Source organism: Oryza glaberrima, chromosome 7, assembly GCF_000147395.1.
Source record: "Oryza glaberrima chromosome 7, OglaRS2, whole genome shotgun sequence".
In the NCBI taxonomy this organism is placed as follows: Eukaryota; Viridiplantae; Streptophyta; class Magnoliopsida; order Poales; family Poaceae; genus Oryza; species Oryza glaberrima.
Window position 1 is genome coordinate 25,317,372 of NC_068332.1, and position 19,091 is coordinate 25,336,462.

Below are 19,091 nucleotides of genomic sequence, written 5' to 3' on the forward strand. Positions count from 1 at the left end.
TTTTTGGTTTGTAAATTAAAGAAAGATAGCTTGTGAGAGAACAGTAGCAACAGAGTTGTGAAGCACATGACATTGTCCTGATTGGACCGTCGGCCGGGCGGATCCTGGTGGCATTCCTGCAGGCTGAAGTTTCAACCAAAGAATATATCCATTCAAAGATTGCCTTTTCTTGACGTACGACGGCCGGCCGGCCGGTAAGCACTACTTTTAGATTTAGATGAGGCTATGGACCAATGGAACATTTTGCATGCGCTCATGTCATCTCCGATCGATGGACGATGCCTGCGCGGATTAGCGTGGCGCGCGAGACGGCCGCGCGCGGCGCGCAAGTCGGCCAAGTTGCGGCGGCGGTGCGCGGACGCGGAGCCCGCGCCCCACGTGACGGCCCTCGTCTGACAGCGCCGCCGCGGGTTCCCTGTCCGCCCGCACCTCGCTCGATCGACTCATCGCCATTGCTCTCTCCCGCCGGCGATCGAGACCGCCCACCACAGCTTTTCATGCGTGGGCGCGCCCCCACGATATTCGTTAGTCCATGTCGCGCCGCCCGCCTGTTGCCGGCCGGTGATAACGCGGAATATTATGTATCCGGCCCGTTCAAACAGGATGATATCTTAGAGATATCGGGTATTAGGTGATACCTACTACCATCCCGTCTGAACGGGGCATCAGCCGATATCTAGTAAGTATCAGGTATGTGATTTCTCTAAGAGTTATCATCTCGTCTAAATGGGATACCGTTAAATAGGCATTTTAAAAGTTTATTATTTTTTTAGGAGAGAACTACAAATTGAGCATCCAATTCCTACCAAAAATTTATTGCTATCAAATGTTTCAATTAACCACTAGGTGAAACATTAATTTATACATAGTGAAAGAAAAGCAATTGAAACATTTAAAAAATTTCTGAAACACAGTGAAAATACAAGTTGAAACAATGTTGTTGTCACGTATGAAACAATAAGTTTTAACACTCTGAAATATATATTTTTTTCATCGGAATATAATTACGGGAAATCTTGTTGTGAAGATTTAATTATAACAAATGCAACGTTGTGATCGAATCATATATTGGATAAATAGTTTAGGAGAAAATTTATTTTGAAGACTGCTATATGCATGCATGGATGAAGTGGAGAGGGAGAGAGAGCAAGTAGTATGTTCGAAGAGAGAGTAGGGGTAGATAATTGCGTAAATTTTATGAAACTTAATGAAAACATATGCTACAACATTTCGCTATCACACATGTAACATTAAATTTTAACAACTGAAATATATATTTTTCTTTCATCGGAATATAATCATATAACATCTTACTTCTCACTGTAAAGATCTAATTAAACGAATATAACGGTGTGATCGGTTCATAAATTGGATTAATAATTTAAGACAAAATAATTTAAAGCTTAACAATGAGATAATTAATATACGTGGGAGAAAGAGAAAAAAAAGTACAATATAGTACTGAAGCACAAGGCAACACATGCATACGCTAGAGTAGCGGAGGGAGTAAAGGGCGTTTGATTTTTATTTTGCTGGATCGGTCACCCGACCTAGATCATTCTCTCTTTATTCACGTTTAGCTAACTAAGTGTTAGAAGAATCATAATAGTTCACTAAATTCGAAATAAAATTAATTATGTGTTGTAATTGTTGTAATGTGTTTTTTCTATAAACTTAGTTAAAATCAAATAATTGATCTAAAACAAACTCAAAACAGCTTACAATATGGAATATGGAAGTGCAGAGAGTAAGGCCCTGGTTGTTTCAGACTAATATTATTATAATCTAGATTATGAAATCAGATTACTATAAGCTCTGAATTGTAATAAGCTAATATAGAATAAGTTGCGTGTTGTTTGTTTCTCTGGATTATTGGAGGTTATCTAAGGGTAGTGAGTATTTAGCCACTCAATAATCTGGAAAAAAGCTCCTCTAGAGGAGATTATTGGATTATACTAATCTGGCTCATAAATTATAATAATCTACTTGTTTGTTTCAGCTTATTCCTAATAATCTAAATTGTAATAATTCTAAGCTGAATCAAATAGGGTATTAAGTACACACTCTACATGAGTTTGCATTTGGTGCGACAATGGCTAACGACGCCACTACGATCATCCTCGTCCATGAGCGCCTGGTTCCACCCGTTTTTGTATATTCACTGTTGTCCTACGTACCTACAGGAATTGATGCATACATTTCCCTTTTTCCCATCAAAGTTCAAAGGTTGCAGGATATAAAGATCTTGATTCCTGATCATTTATCCACCAATTACGAGGAGTTGGCATTCTGAATGGGACCACCTATACATTTGTCAACGAATTTTCTTTCAGAAATTCGACATATGTAATTATAGTACAATCGTAATGTAATTACACTGTAACTTGCATGTATCTACAATGTAACTTTCAAAAATCCCTCCGTAACATCCTATTTTCATGAAAACGGAGATCGTGAGAACGAATCCTCTCACATGTGCGCACCCTGTGACTTTTTCCTTCCTCATTTGCACAAATCTTGAAGTAAATCTAATGGTTCAAAATTATGTGAAAGTTACATGCAACTTACAATAATTACATTGCGATTATATTATAATTACATCTGTCAAATTTTTAGGAGAAAATTTCTCGACAAATATATAGCAATATTGTTCTGAATTATTGTGCTTTTGAAAGATCCTCTTGATTATTATTGGACTCGTTTTATTTCATGTGAGATCTTCCCGCGCCAATTTTTATGCGACTTCAATAGTAGGTTTAATTTACAAAACCGAATATAACTCGAGAAACTGATCCTAGGTACTTCGGGTTTCCACTAAAACCATTCGAAAACTATTGACTAATGGTGAAATATGGCAAAAGTTTGTCAAAAATTTAATATCTGATTGAGTTTTTTAAAAATTGGCTGGTTTATCAAAAGTAGGGTTTGTGATCTCGAGCCGGTGCCTTGAATCCTTCGGTTTTCACCAAGCGGTTTTCAACGGCTTTGTAAACCCTACTTAACGGTTTTGAAACTTGCGAAGTAAACTTTAAGGAATCAATGGTGTTCTTACTGGAATTGAGCTGGTTTTCTTTGGAAAGAAGAAATAAACTGGTTCCATGGTTCTTAGTTGCATCTATTTTCACATGAAAAAAATTAAATGCATTTAATAAGAATATGTTATCGGAAAGATAATTAATAAATTAAAGTAGGCATAACTAAGATGTTGAACTCAATGGAGAATAACAGAATAACCGGTTCCTTAAAGTTGCTGATGTAGTAAAGCTTACGTACAAATGTTGTCTTCCATTGGCAAAAGTAGATTGATGCCATGAAAGCTTGGTGTAGCACCGAATCTGCAGGACAAGCTAGCGTTACTGTCAAATACTCCCTCCGTTTCAAAATGTTTGACACCTTTAGTACGTGTTTAACCATTCGTCTTATTCAAAAAATTTAAGTAATTATTTATTCTTTTCATATCATTTGATTCATTGTTAAATATACTTTAATGCACACATATAGTTTTACATATTTCACAATTTTTTTTAACAAGACGAACGGTCAAACATGTGCTAAAAAGTCAACGGTGTCAAACATTTTGAAACGGAGGGAGTAGAAGAAACGCAAAGTTACCAAGTTACCTACTATCTTCCGTTCTAAACTAAGCTGATTCTAAGAATTCAAACTTTGTTTCAAAACAAGTTGATTCTTACAGTTTACAAAAATTATCCAAAAATAAGTTGATTTATATATATCCTCTTATCTATTCTTGGTCTGTAAATCGACAAGTTTTATTCTCCTATATAAGCCGTTATACATATATATAGCAGCATGATGTTTTTCATGTCTCATTTCTCTTCTTAAATATTTTAATTCAGGTGCTGCAAAAAAATTCACATGCATTCTTAGTTGATGTAGAGGCCGAATCTTCACTTTGTTTAAAAAGAAAAGATGAATACATGTTGCCACAAAAATCCTAGGGAACCTGTATTACCACAAGGTACACGCTGTTGAAATGTCCCCGTAGAAATTGTTGTCATGCATGTGAAGAAAGCACAATTATCATGGTTGGCATGAAAGTGAAACCGGTCGATATAGAACGATGAGAAGAATAGATTCATTTTTTTAAAGAAAAAGCGGCAAGAAAATTGCCGATTATATTAGGAGGTAGAATAAAGTCTTACAGCATAGTTCTGAGAAAGATTAATACATCTTGGGAAGAAAAGATAGATAGAAAAGTAGAGCTAGTAATAAATTAGCGCGGTTTGAAAACAAAATCCCGATCTCTAATGTCTTCCATTATACTTCCTCCATCCCAGAATGTTTGACGTCGTTGACTTTTTTAAAAATGTTTGACCATTCGTCTTATTCAAAAAATTTAAGAAATTATTAATTCTTTTCCTATCATTTGATTTATTGTTAAATATACTTTTATGTATACATATGGTTTTACACATTTCACAAAAATTTTCGAATAAGACGAATGGTCAAACATGTTTAAAAAAGTCAACGGCGTCAAACATTTAGGGAAGGAGGGAGTAGCAGTTATAGTCTGCGGGATGTCTGGTGATTGGTTCCTGAAGATTTTTGCATTTCTCATTAACCAAATACGCCACCATGGTGTTAATTAGGAGAAGAATAGATTCATTCACGGGTAAAACCCCATCAGTCGACGTCGTCGCGCTCTGTACTACGTGGTAATCGATTCCATCGTCGCATCTGATCTCAACACCACTATACATACAGTATCTCTTAGCCAAGCCAGGTGTACTACCACACACTGGCAGTATGTACAGTACTGCATCCAGCTATAGCTAGCTGCCTATATATACGGTGATATGCAGACGCAGGTAGCAGCATCATATCAGCAACGAGCAGATCGATCGAAGAGGATAGATAGGTAGATAGAAATAATGGCGGGAGGAGGGGTGTGGGTGTTCAGGAACAACGGGGTGATGGAGCTGGAGGAGCAGGCGACGAGCAGGAAGGCGCTGGTGCATGTGGCGACGAGCGAGGTGATCCGGTCGACGGAGGCGCTGGAGCGGAGGCTGGGGGCGCTGGGGTGGGAGCGCTACTACGAGGACCGCGCCACCCTGCAGCTCCACAGGCGCGACGGCAGCGCCGACCTCATCTCCATCCCCCGCGACTTCTCCCGCTTCCGCTCCACCCACATGTACGACGTCGTCGTCAAGAACCGCGACCACTTCAAGGTCGTCGACCTCCACACCTAGATTTATCACTTATTACATATTAATGCAAAAACCATATATATATATATATATATATATATATATATATATATATATATATATATATATATATATATTGCTTTGCTTAATTTGGTGTGGTGTGGTTTGGTTTGGTTTGGTTTAATCTCTGCATACATACATAATCATGCAGATGGCGTAATGCATGCATGTACGATCACTGGTAATGTAATGTATATAAGTGTGTAATGTGCACTGTGTGATTGATATATATGTATATGATTGTAAAATCAAATGTTCAATATAAATCTATACTAGAAAAAAAATATCCGTGCATTACAATGGGTGAAGCTTATTTTAATGTTATTATTATTATATGGTTTAGTTAAGGTAAAATTCACTATGAGAATTCGCTTGAATATATATTTTCCTAGAAAATCATGATAGGAGTCCAATCATCTCAAATCAGCATGCGAGTTTTTTTAAATAGATTTTTTATACGGCTCCTTCTGTATGTTTAAAAGTGAACGAACTTAAAGCATGACTCAAATACATGCAGGTTTTTTAAAGAGATTTCTTATACGATTTCATATGTATTTTCAAAAGCGAACAAACTTAAAACCCGACTCAAATACGGATCTTTATTTCTAAAAACGAACAAACTTAAAACTCGACTCAAATACGGATCTTTATTTCCAAAAGCGAATGAACATAAAAACCGACTCATTCACGAATGACGTACCAAAGTGCTATCAAAAACATCTTGAATGTTTATAATAGTAGATATATATATCCCGTATGTATAAAAATATACAATGGGGGTTGCTAGTTGGCGCGTGCACGCCAGTTCCGTAACTGGTGCACAAGCTAGCTGGCGGCGCATGTATTTTTTCGTATTTTATCGCTATATTTTTATGTTTTTTTCCTTTTTAAAAAAATCGTTAGCACACGTGTTTTCAAAATATATTGAGTTGAAAATTTCAAATCTTGAGTTGAAAGTTTTAAATCTCGAGTTGAAAGTTTTTAAATTTTGACTTCAAAGTTTAAATCTTAGGTCAAAACTTGAAAGTTCAAATTTCAAATTGAAAATTTTAAGAATAGTTTCAGTTTGCGTTGAAAGTTAAAAAGTTTTAAATTTTACGTGAAAGTTTCTTTTAGTATAGATTTCTTTCCAATCTATTAGTTAAAAAAAAACAACCGGAGAAAAGGGAAGGCTTACCTTAATTATTGTCATTATCTATAACTAATACAATTATTAGTTACGCTTATTACTCTCTAAAAATGCACGTTCGCAAGGCGCGCGCCAACTAACTTTTCCGATATATAATGTCGTTGTATCATACTCCCTCCGTTCTAGAAAGAATCGATTTCTGGAGAGAAGCATTTGTCCCAGAAAAAAGCGATTAGTGATGCATTGAATGAGATAGCAGTACAGTCACAGCTGAGCAACCAGGATAGTAGTCTATCCACTTGTTCACGCAAACTTCTCTATTCTCTCTCGTTTCTCTCGTCTACTCCCTCTCTCATTCACACATGCACTCTGTACGAGAGTAGTACTTGTGCACGGAAGTTTGTTTTTTTATTTGAATGATGGAATAGATGTTGTACTTATACAAGGGTATTTGGGTCTTTAATAGTGATAGCTAAAATTGCCTCGGGTATCAGAATTGCTATTTTTGGGGACAGATGGAGTACCTGTCAACGTATAGTAACAAGGAACCTTAAAAAAGAAAGTAGAAGAGGAGGAGGAGGAATCTGTATCTGTGATTGATGTAAATGATCAGCTTGTAATAATGCAAGCTAGCATGATCTGATGTGTACGACTGTAACTGCATGTTCTCATCAAACGCTCAATATAGTATCCCGTTTGTCGTCGTTGTATCCATCTGTCAACATAGAACAAGGAGCTATTTTTTAAAAAAAAAGAAAAAGAAAAAGAATCTGAATAGAGGTATTACGTGCATGTTTGTCCGGAACCACTATCGCTAAGAGAAGGCTGGAATAAAACGCAGCATCTATCTTTTCACTCTCGCAGTGATGTCCCGGTCAAGTTAGCTTAGCTCCCGGCCGGATGGGCCCACCACCAGGAGAAATATTCTGATGACGAACAGGGATAGAGTTTGATGAACTTACATTGGCTAGGCTGTGTTTAGTTCAGCGCAAAGTTTAGATTTTAGTTAAAATTGGAGATGATGTGACTGAAAAGTTGTGTGTGTATGACAGGTTGATGTGATGGAAAAGAACTGAAGTTTGGATCCAAACTTTGGATCTAAACACAGCCTAGTTTATGAATATACTGCCTATGTAGTGGACAGACACACGGCGAATACGATATCAATTTGATGGTCATGGAACCTGATACCAACCCTATCTAAGGTATGGTTCTTTTCTCCAATAAGAGTTGGATGAAGATTAAGATTTTCATGGTACACTTTTCAAAATGCTAAATAGTGTATTTTGTGCGAAAATTTTCTATATGAAAGTAGCTCTAAAATATAATATTAATCTATTTTTCATGTTTGTAATAATTAAAACTTAATCAATCACATGTTAATACCACCTCGTTTTACGTATAAAACTTCACCTCATCTTCAGAAGAAAAGAACACCACCGAAGAGCATACTACATATATCTCATTCAACCCTAAATTGATTTATTTTGAAACAGAGAGAATACAGTTTATTTATTAAAGCGACATGCATTATTCAGTGCAGAGTACCGTGCATAATTGTAATTTGTAGTATATTCAGACAAACTAACCATTGGTAAAAAGAAGAAGAAGAAAAGATCACAAGTTGGGCCCTCACTAATTAAGCACTACGTCAGATATGATTGGCCATCATTGCATTTGTTTTACTTAACAAAACAAATCGTCAAATCAAGTCGAACACCATCGCATGCAGCGTGTTGTTGGACATTTAATATGTTCCAATTTCCAGCGGCGGATCACATGTTCTTGAATGATAAAAGGCGTATGAACAATTAAGTGACTAGTCGTCAGTCAGGTAGCAGCAATAGCATGGCTTTGAAGCCGGGAGACAAGTATTCTGCAACCACCAGCTGACAGGGCGTTTTCTCACGTCGCATTTGCGATTTTGCAGGCGAGAGATTTACCCCTCTGCATCCATCCACCAACCCGATCGACGACTGGTTTGCTTGCATCTGAAAAATGTCCTCTTCTAGGTGAGGTACAGTACAATTGTACAGAATAAAGCCATACAACTCACGCTTGATCTGGCCCAATTCTACCTGTCTCCTGCTGATCGATGGCGGAGCCACCACCTCTAACGGCACCGGCGCCGGCGCCGGAGACTCCTCCGGTAAGTACATGCAGTTGACAGCTGAATTCAGAATCCCTGGATGTTTTTGTGTTCAGAGTTCAATTTCTGCTGATATGCAATTATGCATGCTTGTTCTTGTTGATCTGTAGAGATTGGCGGGGTTCGAGCAGTTGGACGCGCGCATCAAGGTGTGGTGAATTCCTGGGTGGCGGCGTTGGTTCTTGGCGTTGAGATTTTCGGCTGATTTTATCCTGTGTCTCGTTTCGATTGCAGGAGCTGACCTCGTCGCAGGGGGAGTTGCTGGACAGGATCCAGAAGCTCAAACTGGTATGAATTGTACTGCGAAATTCTTTGCCTCTGTTGCTGCTGTGACTGGGAATAGAATTGGATTATTGGAGAATTTCTCTGTCTTGATGGCAAAATGATGGAGAATGAGCAGCAGAAGTGCTTTTGCAGGAGGTGCAGAACTGGCGCTCCAACCTCGAGACACAGGTCAAGACAAGCCAGAATGTGAGTACTGTTTCATCATCTCTCTGTACAGAACTGAAGAAAGACTCCTGCTTTCCTGGAGCAAAACGTACGGGACCATCTTATAGCAGGTGATGGCAACTCATGCAGGAACTTTTGGAGCTGAAGAAGGGGCTCAATTCTGAAGTGGAGCTGCTGAAATCGGTCTCTCTCTTTCTCTTTCATGTTCTTGCTTTGTTTGTTCTGATTCTTAGGTCGTACCGCTCATGGTTCTGGCATATGATTCTAGGAAATGAAGGAAATCAGGTCTGCAATTCAGGAGGAAAAGGGCACTTTACAGACTCAGTTTGCAGATATAGAGAAGGTTAATGCCATCTTTATGTTTGTTTCATAGAAATAGTACCTGTGCGATGTGCTATACTGAGCTATTGCTGCCAGTCCTGAATCTGCAATGACTTGGCTTCTGTTGTAGAGCAACGAAGACACAAACCAAGCCCCGCAGCCTCGAGAACCAGCACAGGAGTTTGATACCGATGCTCATATGGAAAAACAAACTGCAATGGAAGCATGAATTGGTGCTCCATACAGACGGTTGGTTCCATTCAATGTATTGCACGAAAATGCTCCGTAACTATATGAAGTTGAGTTTTGGAAAATACATGTGCCAAACTCGAATGCACACTTGCAAGTTTCCTACTGCATGTTTGTATATCAGTACCAGCAAACTGAAGTACTGTTGTACAAACAAAAACATATATTTGCCGTAGTGAGAATTGCTTGAGTTGTAACAATTCCATGTACTCTCTATTATTAAAAGATCTCTGCACAGCCAAGTTGTACGCACGCACATGCTCTGAATCATGTAGATCTAGATGGTTAAGTGCCAAACTGAGCTGAACAATCCATTTATAATCACTGTGCGTTCCGCACTCAGCTGCGTTTCTGCTGAGAGACAACTTATCAGATCCACCATTATCATGTATGAGAAGCTGAGTACTTCATCCTGGTATTCAGTTCAGCTGGCACGACTTACACTGCCGCCCCAAAGAGCTTAATTTGTTCGTGGTTTAACATTTTGCTTTTTATCCGTGTGAAGGCTCCCTACAAGTGCAGAATACAGAGCATCATCTGGGGTCAATCCATCTCCCAGCATATTGTCGTACAACTGGAATGCCTCCTCTGATCTTCCTTCCTTGGCCAGGCCGGATATCAGAGCAGTATATGCCACCAAGTTGGGTTTAGACCCCCTCTGCTTCATCTCTTCAAACAGCCTCAATGCCACATCCACCTTCCCATTGACACAGTGCCCATGGACTAACGCTGCATAAGAGTATATGTCTGGAACAAGCCCTCTCTTTTCCATCTCCTTTTTGAACCTCTCAGCCTCCCGTATGCTCCCCTTCTTGATGTACCCATCCATCATAACATTGTAGGTTACCAGACTAGGTTCTGCCCCATTTCCTGCCATCTCTCGAAACAGCCTTCTTGCCTCGACCATGTCACCTTCATTGCAATGGATGCTGATCAACGTAGTGTAGCTTACATGGTTTGGCCTGACACCCTTCTCAATCATGATACGCAATAGATTCTTGGCCTCATCCATTCTATTAGCCCTGCGGAGGCCACATGCTAGTGTGTTGTATGTATACACATCCAGCTCGATGCCCATCTTCTCCATGATCATCTTTATTTCAAGAGCCTTGTCCACCATATTTTTCCGACAATACCCATCAATCATTGTATTGAAAACAATTTGGTTAATTCCCACCCCTCGAACTTGCATATCTGTCACCAACATCTCTGCAGCCTCCATCTGCCCAATCTTGCAGAACCCATTGATCAATGCTCCATACGTACGCTCGTTTGGCTCAATGCCATTCCCAACACATTCATCAAACACCTCCGATGCCCTCCGCACATTCCCTGCACGGCAGTATGCGTTGATGACTGAAGAATAGAAGTAGACATCCCCTGAGAGATTCTTACTCTTCATCTCTTCAAACACAGCCTCAACCTTGGTGATATCTCTGGCTGCCGATAAACCATCGACGAGGATTGTATATGTCCCGACTGTTGGCTCAATGCCTTCATTTTCCATTACCTTTAGCATCTCTGCCACCCGATCATCATCTTTTTCGCGCGTGTATGCGTCTAGCAGCGAGTTATAGCACAAGGCGTTAACCTTCACGCCGTGTCGAGGCATTTCGTCGAGCAGCTGGCGGGCGTGGGCGACGCGGCCAGACTTGCAGTATCCGTCGACGACGACAGACGCCGAGAGAGGCGTGACGGAGTCAGGACAAGAAGTGGCAGCCTGTTTGAGGAGGTCGGCGGCGGTGTCGAGGTAGCCTGCTCGCCGGAGCGAGAGGAGGGAGGAGGTGAGGGAGCGGGGGTCAAGCCCCCCGAGGCGGGATACGGTTAGCTCGAAGGCCTCGGCGGCGCGAGCGGCGGCGCCCGAGTCCGCGTAGGCGCGGAAGAGCATGTCGTAGAAGGCAGTGACGGCGTGCCGCGGCGCGGCGCGAGGGAGGGAGGCGGCGGCCAGGTCGGCGAAGGGGACGGCGAGCAGGCGGGGCGTGACGAGGGAGGCGAGTAGCGACTTAGCGGCCGCGAAGCGGCGCGCGGTGAGGAGAGAAACGAACCCCGCCAGCGGCGTGGCCGGTAACTTCGCCGGCGCCGCCGCCGCCGCCGGCGACTCGGAGTCGGACGCCATCGGCGGGGGAGCGAGGTGGAGAGGGGAGAAGACGAGCGAGTCCAAATGGGCTCGACCTGCTTGGTGTCCAATGTTGCAGATGCTTTTATGGGCTTAAAATGTCGGCCCAATAATATATGGACTGAAATGTCAGCCCATTATCCCCAAGGCCCATAAAGAGCAGGAGCCACCGGCCCACCTACAAACACATACATGCAAGAGGAATTGGGCGGGCCTTTTTACATACAAATGTGCTTCGTTGCTATATGGGCGGGCCGTGTATGGTGGAGCTTGAAGAAAACTGAAAATGTAAAATGTAATATTCGGTGCAAATTTCTCAATATATTACGTTACATTATCAGCCGATGTAAACTGGAGAACAATATGTACCTCTAATATTTCCAAATTGATCAGCTTATATGATTTTTACAGCATTAGCTGATTACCATATTAAATAGCCTCCGTCCATATATTCATTCATCACGTACTTCCTCCGTCAAAAAAAAAATCGATCTGTTGAGTTGGTTGAGTTCTTTTTTAGATGGAAGGTGTACGTGGCAGACGGAACGACGAAGGGAATGACATGGGGCATGGTGGTTGAGTCGAGAGAAGTTCACGAGCGGCTTGGGAACCGAAAAGGCGAGACAGGATACGACGCGGTTGTGGCCCATGGCGCCGGGGGGCGTAGTACGTACTCGTATCTTGCCCATACGGGCCACGGGCCGTCCGGCCTGCCACGCACGTCCGGCCCTGTCGCGTCGACGAGACACCAACGCAGCAGCAACAACAACAACACACGCATGTGTGCACAGTGCTGCCTCTGCCTGTACACGACCACGTCGCACTACTCGGCTCTACTCATCACGTAGTAGGAGGAGGAGTACGTGTACGTGCTCGCCCTCGTGCCTGCCCATATCGGGAACCCTCTACATGACTAGATGCGTGCTCCACAGACACACACGTGCACACAATACATACCGATTTTGCTTTTCGCTTAACACACCGACTTGTAATAGTACTATACTTACGTTACGTCCCAAAAAAAATAAAAACTTTATTTGTTTTTGGCATAATTTCACTTATCCTATAAAGACTCCATCACCATTAGTACTCCATCCTTTTCAGATTGTAAGACTTTCTAACATTGCTCATATTCATTTAGAAGTTAATGAATCTAAAAATATATATATGCCTATATTCATTAACATCTATATGACAATGCTAGAAAGTCTTACATTGTAAAACGGAGGAAGTAGTAACTAGGTGATACCCCGCGCTTTGCTGCGGGATTTATGGATAGGTATATGTTAAATATTGTCGAAATGCCGAGAGTTGAAATGTTAAGAAAATAATGTGAAGAAGATGATTTGACACATGCTTGTTGATGATGTGTCATGTTTGCATGGGATTTAAAATAGGCTAGAACAATAATTATTACTAGCAAGTGAAGATGTGGTATGCTTGTATGGGATTTTAAATAGGCTAGAATAGTAATTGCTAGTGGGTGATGATGTGGCATGCTTGTATGTTGAGCTTTAGCTTCTAATAATTGTTAGTGAGTATCAACTATATAGAAAAGTATAGGTGTATTGGATTTCGAGGAAGTGACGATAAATATATTAAAGTTTGGAAATTAAAACAGATGATAGCTTTGTGTTGGTACTATACATGTGATATACTATAGAAGTACTAGTGTTAGTTATCTCTATTCTAAAATATAGGGTTAGTTTGGTTTGTAGCTTAAATAGGTCTTACTAAAATTGTGTTTGTATTGAAGCCAAAATAGCCTAAGTTCACTATTGAAATGGCCTATTTTCTTAGGCATGTCAAAATTTGGCTTCAAATCAAATAGACACTAAACACTATTGAAATTGTCAAATATTGGTAAGTCTAATTTAGGCCTCAAACCAAACCAGCCCATAGTAAACTCCGACATAATAATTTGTTTCAAAGTAAAAGTATTTTTTTTACCTGTCATTCTTAACCAATAATAACATTCCTCCAAACGTTTTAAGAAAGCTTAATACCAGCACAGTGTGGCGGCCGCATGCAAGGCGGCGGCGAGGGTATTCTGTCTGCATTACAACGGCGGATTGCGGCGTCGGTGGAGTAGTGATACTGTTACTGTGTGATCATGCAAGGGAAACACCTGTGTCACTCAACTGTGTGTGGGGGTTAACAAACTTGGAGCCAAGCCAAGCAAGCAGGACGGCTGTGGCGCCGGCCAGCTGCCTTTCTGCAGGCAGAATTTATAATCGGAGACACTGCTTTTGATGGAGAAAGCTCAGCACACTTACCGCGGCAGCTACTACTCCATAGACATAGAGCCGGGTAGGCTGCCTGATGATCAATGCTTTTCTATCACTGCCAGGGTTAACAAAACCACGCGTTTATTAGCCCTATCATTTGGCTTATATATGTAAAATAAACCAAACGGTATATTTGTAAATGAAAAATAATTTGTAAATAAACTTTTATATACGTGTTATTAGCGATCTAAAAACAAAGGCTGAAAAATTAACTTCGATAAAAAAAACCTAAAAATCGGCTTCAAATTTAAGGTTAAAAATTTAAATTTAAGATAACCCCATCCAAAACGGTTTGATAAACCCTGAATAAATCATGGTTTACCTTTTTCGATTTCGAAGTAAAAAATTGCTCTAACCGGTTTATTGAAATCCGACCGAAAACCAATAAAAACCGACAAATTTTGATCAACACCATATATAAACTGGCTAATACTGGCCGGTTTCACAAAATTTCATCGGTTTTGTGAACCTGACCCTGATTACTCTTACACAGTATATGCACACACAAGAAGAGGATATGGAGAAAAGAAGAGAAAGAAGTAAAAGAAGGATATGGAGGAGTATCTGATCAGGCCATCGATCATCGGGGTGTGGCCTGGCGATGCAACTTTTGCCCTTTCTTGCAATTGCATATTCGTCGTCCTTGGAACATCAGATCCATCGATTTGATCCCATTACGGTCTGTGAACAGTCCCCTGAATGAGTGAATCCCGAACTGCTTTTCGTTTTTCCATCTTTACCATACTATACTGTTGCTGCTTTTCGTTCCATCTTCATCTTCAAGAGAGTGAAGCATTAGATATATCTGCGTTCTTTTCTCGCTCGCTTGCAAAACCGCTAAACAATATTCTTTTTTAAAAGAAACCATAAACAAACTATGTTAAAGTTTAAAATAATTAATTACACTAATGACGAATCCCGTTTTGCATATCTTCGTAATTTACTCTTTGTCCTTGTCTCAAACACACTCAAATTTAGGAGTGCAACATCAGTATATTCAGGACAGAAACACAAAAGTGGCCAGTGGATGATGTGGTTGCTGCTTGCTCAGCGAGCATGATCTAACCATAACTGCGTCATGACAGATGATATTTTAGGCAGGACACAGGAGAGAGCTTAAATTTGCGAAAACCCAACTGTTTACAGCTAAAACGTCAGGTTTTCCAGCCGATCAAAGTAGACAAGAGCTAGGCAACAATGCGCACTATTTCAGGCTTGCAGCTAGCATCGGGCAAGGTAAACAACAACAACAACAAAAAGGAAGAAAAACCGAGCAATTAACGAGGAAACTAATCAAACACGCTCTAAATCCTAGCTTGATTAAGCATGTGTGAAGTCTCCGGGATCGAATAAACCGCGAGCCATGTGCCTGTCCGTACCTCGAACTGCTCAAAGACTGCACCTCGAGCTGCACTGCACCGCGAGAGGAGATCCATCCATGGCGCCCCAATGCCATGGTGGTGTTAAATTCCGGCGCGAGAGCATCTCGGCCTCGCCGCCGCGCGCGGCCCACGTGGCGGTACATGTAGCCGGGGTACGGCGGGTGGGGCCCATGCCGGCGAGGTAATAATATGTTTATACGGCGGCAAGGACGCGGCCAGCAGCTTTTTCTTTGGACAAGGAATAATTACAACCCTGACAGAGATGTTTATTTTAGGAGCAGAGCTCTTTCATTGAGCTTGTTTAGCGAGTTTAACATTCTAAAAAGCATCTGATTGAAAATCATCTTTCGAGAATCTGAAAAAGCTAGGTTTTTCAGCATTTGATTTCTAATTTATTTTCTAGATTCTATAACTATAGCTTCTCATAATCTATATCAAAAGTTAGATTATTTGGAAGAGTTTCTGATTCTAAAAGAAGCTGCAGCAGCTATAAACTCCCTAAACAAACCAATTGTCTCTCTCCAAGGGTCTTCTCCGGAGTGAAGTAGAGGCTGAGTTCTAAGTACAATTTAAAATGACAATTTTCTCGATTTCGTTTACACCCTTCCTAAATTATTAAACATTATGTTTTGTATAAAAAAATTATATATACATACATATATATATAATATTTATATTAAGGAAATAAAATTATTTTAAAAATTTATAATAGATAATATTTAATTAATCATCTAGAACTTCTTTTTCGAGCCGCCAACAACTCTAGTTGAAACGTAGTTTCAAACTCGGCCTAGTCCTTGTTTGCGGAGTTTTTTTTTTATTACATGACAATGCATACACCATTACACACGCAATACTACATTTACACTCTCGTCAATACGTCCCTTGATACATGTCTCTAAAGATACAGAAGCCAACAGCACATCCTTGATTACACTAAATCTATAGGTGGTGTTTGAATCTCCTGAAGATAAAGATAAAGATTAAGTGTTTCGCGTAAAACGAGATGATAATAATGTGTGATTAATTGAGTTTTAATTATTACAAACTTGAAAATGGATTAATCTGATATTTTAGAACAACTTTCACATAGAAAGTTTTCGCACGCAACGCACCGTTTAGTAGTTTGAAAAGCGTGCCACGAGTATCCAAAAGTTTATCCAACTTTTGTTTACAGAGTTTCTAGCTACAACTTCTTTCATAATTTTCAGGACTTCACATATTATATTTACAAAATAAACTATAAAGAAGATGAAAAACTAAAACCTAGTTTTATTTTAGATTATCAAAAGCTATCAACCAACTACTTCTCGAAATCCTTATATCTCTAAACAAGGCTATATAGTACTAGATGATGTTATTTTCAGATTAAGATACTTATTTTATCTCAATTCCTGTTAGCACGTTTTTTAAACCGTTAAATAGTGTGTTTCGTGTAAAAACTTTATATATAAAAGTTGTTTTAAAATATAAATATAAAAATAAATCCATTTTCTAAATTTATACGCTAAATATAAAAATAAATCCATTTTCTAAATTTATACGCTAACAAATCTTTTATTTTACGTGTCCTAACTTTATTTTTATTACTAGAAAAAAGCAGTACTCGCATCTGACTCTACCTGTCATAAACATATCTGGTGGGCCATCGCCTTTGATGGAGATTGGAGAATTGTACCTTACCCTGCTGTTAGATTGACAGCCTTGGCCGAGCACAATTTACTAACCCTGCAGGGAGGTTGGTAGCTAGGTCTCCAGATTTATTGCTGCACTTTGCTCCATCAACTTAAACCCAACCTCCAACATTTACTTGCTCAAACTACCGTTTACGCACTTAAGTAATGAACCTTATATAGGAGTAGTTCAATGGAGATGTATGCAGCAGTACAGACAATACATTTTGGTTCCAAACTGAATGACAAGAGAAATGCCAACGATTGGCATTGCCAACAATTGATGGTAGGAAGGTCCCGGATCGAGCACGTACAGCAGTTACTACACTGATACTGCTATACCAATTTTCGCCGTGCAGATAGTGAAAGAGCTTGCAGTATTACACTCGTGGTCGCAGTATTCAGTAAGTACGTAGTGCAGTACATTATCCTTTTTCCATTTCGCGCCTTCGGCGACGTCGCATGAATAATCTTTAGCCTCGTTAGTTACAGTAGCCAAAAAATAACCGAGACCATTTTTTCACTCCGAAATTCGGTCAGGCCTTTTTCACTTACTAAAATTAATTAGGTAAATTAATTTGGTTATCATTCTCGATTGACCGAAATGATAGAATTTAGCCGAAATTAGGAAAGAAGCCCAAGTAGCTACTATCTTGGTTAAGTTGGAAGATAGATCACTGCTATGATTGATGCTAGCTATCTTGATGAATTGGTATGTTATACGTCGTTGGTCGTTATCTTGTGCTACAATTGTCAAAGAATCCTAGCTAAAAGAGCTAGAAAGGGCTGAGAAAATCTTGCTCTATAATTTATTTGATTTTTTGTCTCTTGAAACCGTCGCATAGTAGTATTTCAGGACCGGACAGAGCTAATCAAAACCGATCGAATTGTTCGATTAGATGACAAAATTTTCTCAAACACCGAAAGACCGAACCGAGAGTTTTTTGCTTGAATGCATACTAATATGTACTCACATGCACGAACATGCCACGGATGCTCTGTTGATATGCCATGAATGAATTGTATCTCCAACGGGAGACGTGTCTGACAGCAGCAGTGCAGTACATTTCACCTGTCTAGCTAACTGTATATACGTCGTTGGTGCGTACACACATACTGTACTTGTACGTCCTGACCCAGCTATAACCACAGTACTAATATGCGACCACTGATATTCTGAATTCTGATACGTATCTTCTGGTCGACCCTACGGCGTATTTAAGTAGTATAATGTACGTACGTCACGTGGAAGTAACTGTAGGCCAATCGTATAGTAACGCCCAGTACGTATGTACTGGGGTACAGTAGTTTTCGAGTGTTCCGAAACCTGAATATATAATGTCTGAAGAAACTACTGCAAACATGCAACCATCATCGGTTCTGGACATTTTATCTGAATACTACTCATATCTGTCACATTTTGTTCTCTGAAATTAACCTGAATATCTGAATTCTAGTTTTCTACCCGGGGAGTCAGTCGCAGAATGGACATTTCATCAGATGAGGCTGCTACAATAATAAGCAACTTAATTACTCTTAACTATACTCTGTAATTAGCGGGTACTACAGCTGCAGCACAAGTGAAAATGACACCACTAGAGGAGCTATAGTTACCTGCTCTGAAAACAACGTACGTGCATGTGGTGCTCCATAATGAGAGACACCCTTTTGTTTTGAATGCTGCTGCTGTTAAGTTGTTGCTGAATGTAATGGCCCTGTCTGACTCATTCACCAAACCCCTGAATTACGAGGTCTTGATTGCACCACTAAAACAAAAGAGATAGATCGCCAGAATTGCATGCACACACTTGCACAGATTAATGGAGATCCTTATCAAAGATCACATGATAATCTTCACCTAAAACATTTAGGCCAGGATAATCAGGAAAAAAAGCTAGTACTAGCCAGAACTGATCATCAGGGAGCACTAAGCTTCAATCTGCCATCATCATGGATATGATCATTGCATACAAATATATTTATGTGGTTCTGATGTCACCATCCTGGGTCCTTCAAGGATTGACGTGTACAGGGTACCAGTAGACCTGGGCCCACAGGTCAGTGACACGCTGGCACTTTGCAAATAGCACCCTCAACTAGTACAGT

At 40.2% G+C, this 19,091-nt stretch overlaps 3 protein-coding genes across 4 annotated transcripts; 2 read left to right on the plus strand and 1 right to left on the minus strand.

Moving 5' to 3' along the window:
- The first annotated feature begins 4,797 nt into the window (after nucleotides 1–4,797).
- Nucleotides 4,798–5,249, plus strand: LOC127780534 (flowering-promoting factor 1-like protein 5). Its single transcript, XM_052307452.1, has one exon. It carries the CDS (start codon nucleotides 4,893–4,895, stop codon nucleotides 5,208–5,210), a length of 318 nt encoding a protein of 105 aa, XP_052163412.1. The 5' UTR covers nucleotides 4,798–4,892; the 3' UTR covers nucleotides 5,211–5,249.
- A 3,108-nt stretch (nucleotides 5,250–8,357) lies between these two features.
- Nucleotides 8,358–9,778, plus strand: LOC127780872 (uncharacterized). 2 transcript variants are annotated; one of them, XM_052307848.1, is made up of 7 exons: nucleotides 8,358–8,506; nucleotides 8,617–8,655; nucleotides 8,741–8,794; nucleotides 8,924–8,977; nucleotides 9,086–9,139; nucleotides 9,225–9,299; nucleotides 9,408–9,778. In XM_052307848.1, the coding sequence occupies exons 1-7, from the start codon at nucleotides 8,453–8,455 to the stop codon at nucleotides 9,504–9,506; spliced, it is 429 nt and encodes a 142-aa protein (XP_052163808.1). In that variant the 5' UTR covers nucleotides 8,358–8,452; the 3' UTR covers nucleotides 9,507–9,778. The 2 variants fall into 2 exon arrangements, with proteins under 2 accessions (XP_052163808.1, XP_052163807.1); XM_052307847.1 differs by having other exon boundaries at nucleotides 9,086–9,299.
- A 131-nt stretch (nucleotides 9,779–9,909) lies between these two features.
- LOC127780871 (pentatricopeptide repeat-containing protein At2g32630-like) lies at nucleotides 9,910–11,680 on the minus strand. Its single transcript, XM_052307846.1, has one exon. It carries the CDS (start codon nucleotides 11,640–11,642, stop codon nucleotides 9,987–9,989), a length of 1,656 nt encoding a protein of 551 aa, XP_052163806.1. The 5' UTR covers nucleotides 11,643–11,680; the 3' UTR covers nucleotides 9,910–9,986.
- Nucleotides 11,681–19,091: the final 7,411 nt, after the last annotated feature.

Excerpts from the sequence above, each read along its gene's own strand:
- LOC127780534 (XM_052307452.1), top strand. The coding sequence starts at position 4,893 with ATGGCGGGAGGAGGGGTGTGGGTGTTCAGGAACAACGGGGTGATGGAG.
- LOC127780872 (XM_052307847.1), top strand. The coding sequence starts at position 8,453 with ATGGCGGAGCCACCACCTCTAACGGCACCGGCGCCGGCGCCGGAGACT. Across the intron at positions 8,507-8,616 it reads CGGCGCCGGAGACTCCTCCG|AGATTGGCGGGGTTCGAGCA; the intron begins GTAAGTACATGC and ends GTTGATCTGTAG. Across the intron at positions 8,795-8,923 it reads GGATCCAGAAGCTCAAACTG|GAGGTGCAGAACTGGCGCTC; the intron begins GTATGAATTGTA and ends GTGCTTTTGCAG.
- LOC127780871 (XM_052307846.1), bottom strand. The coding sequence starts at position 11,642 with ATGGCGTCCGACTCCGAGTCGCCGGCGGCGGCGGCGGCGCCGGCGAAG.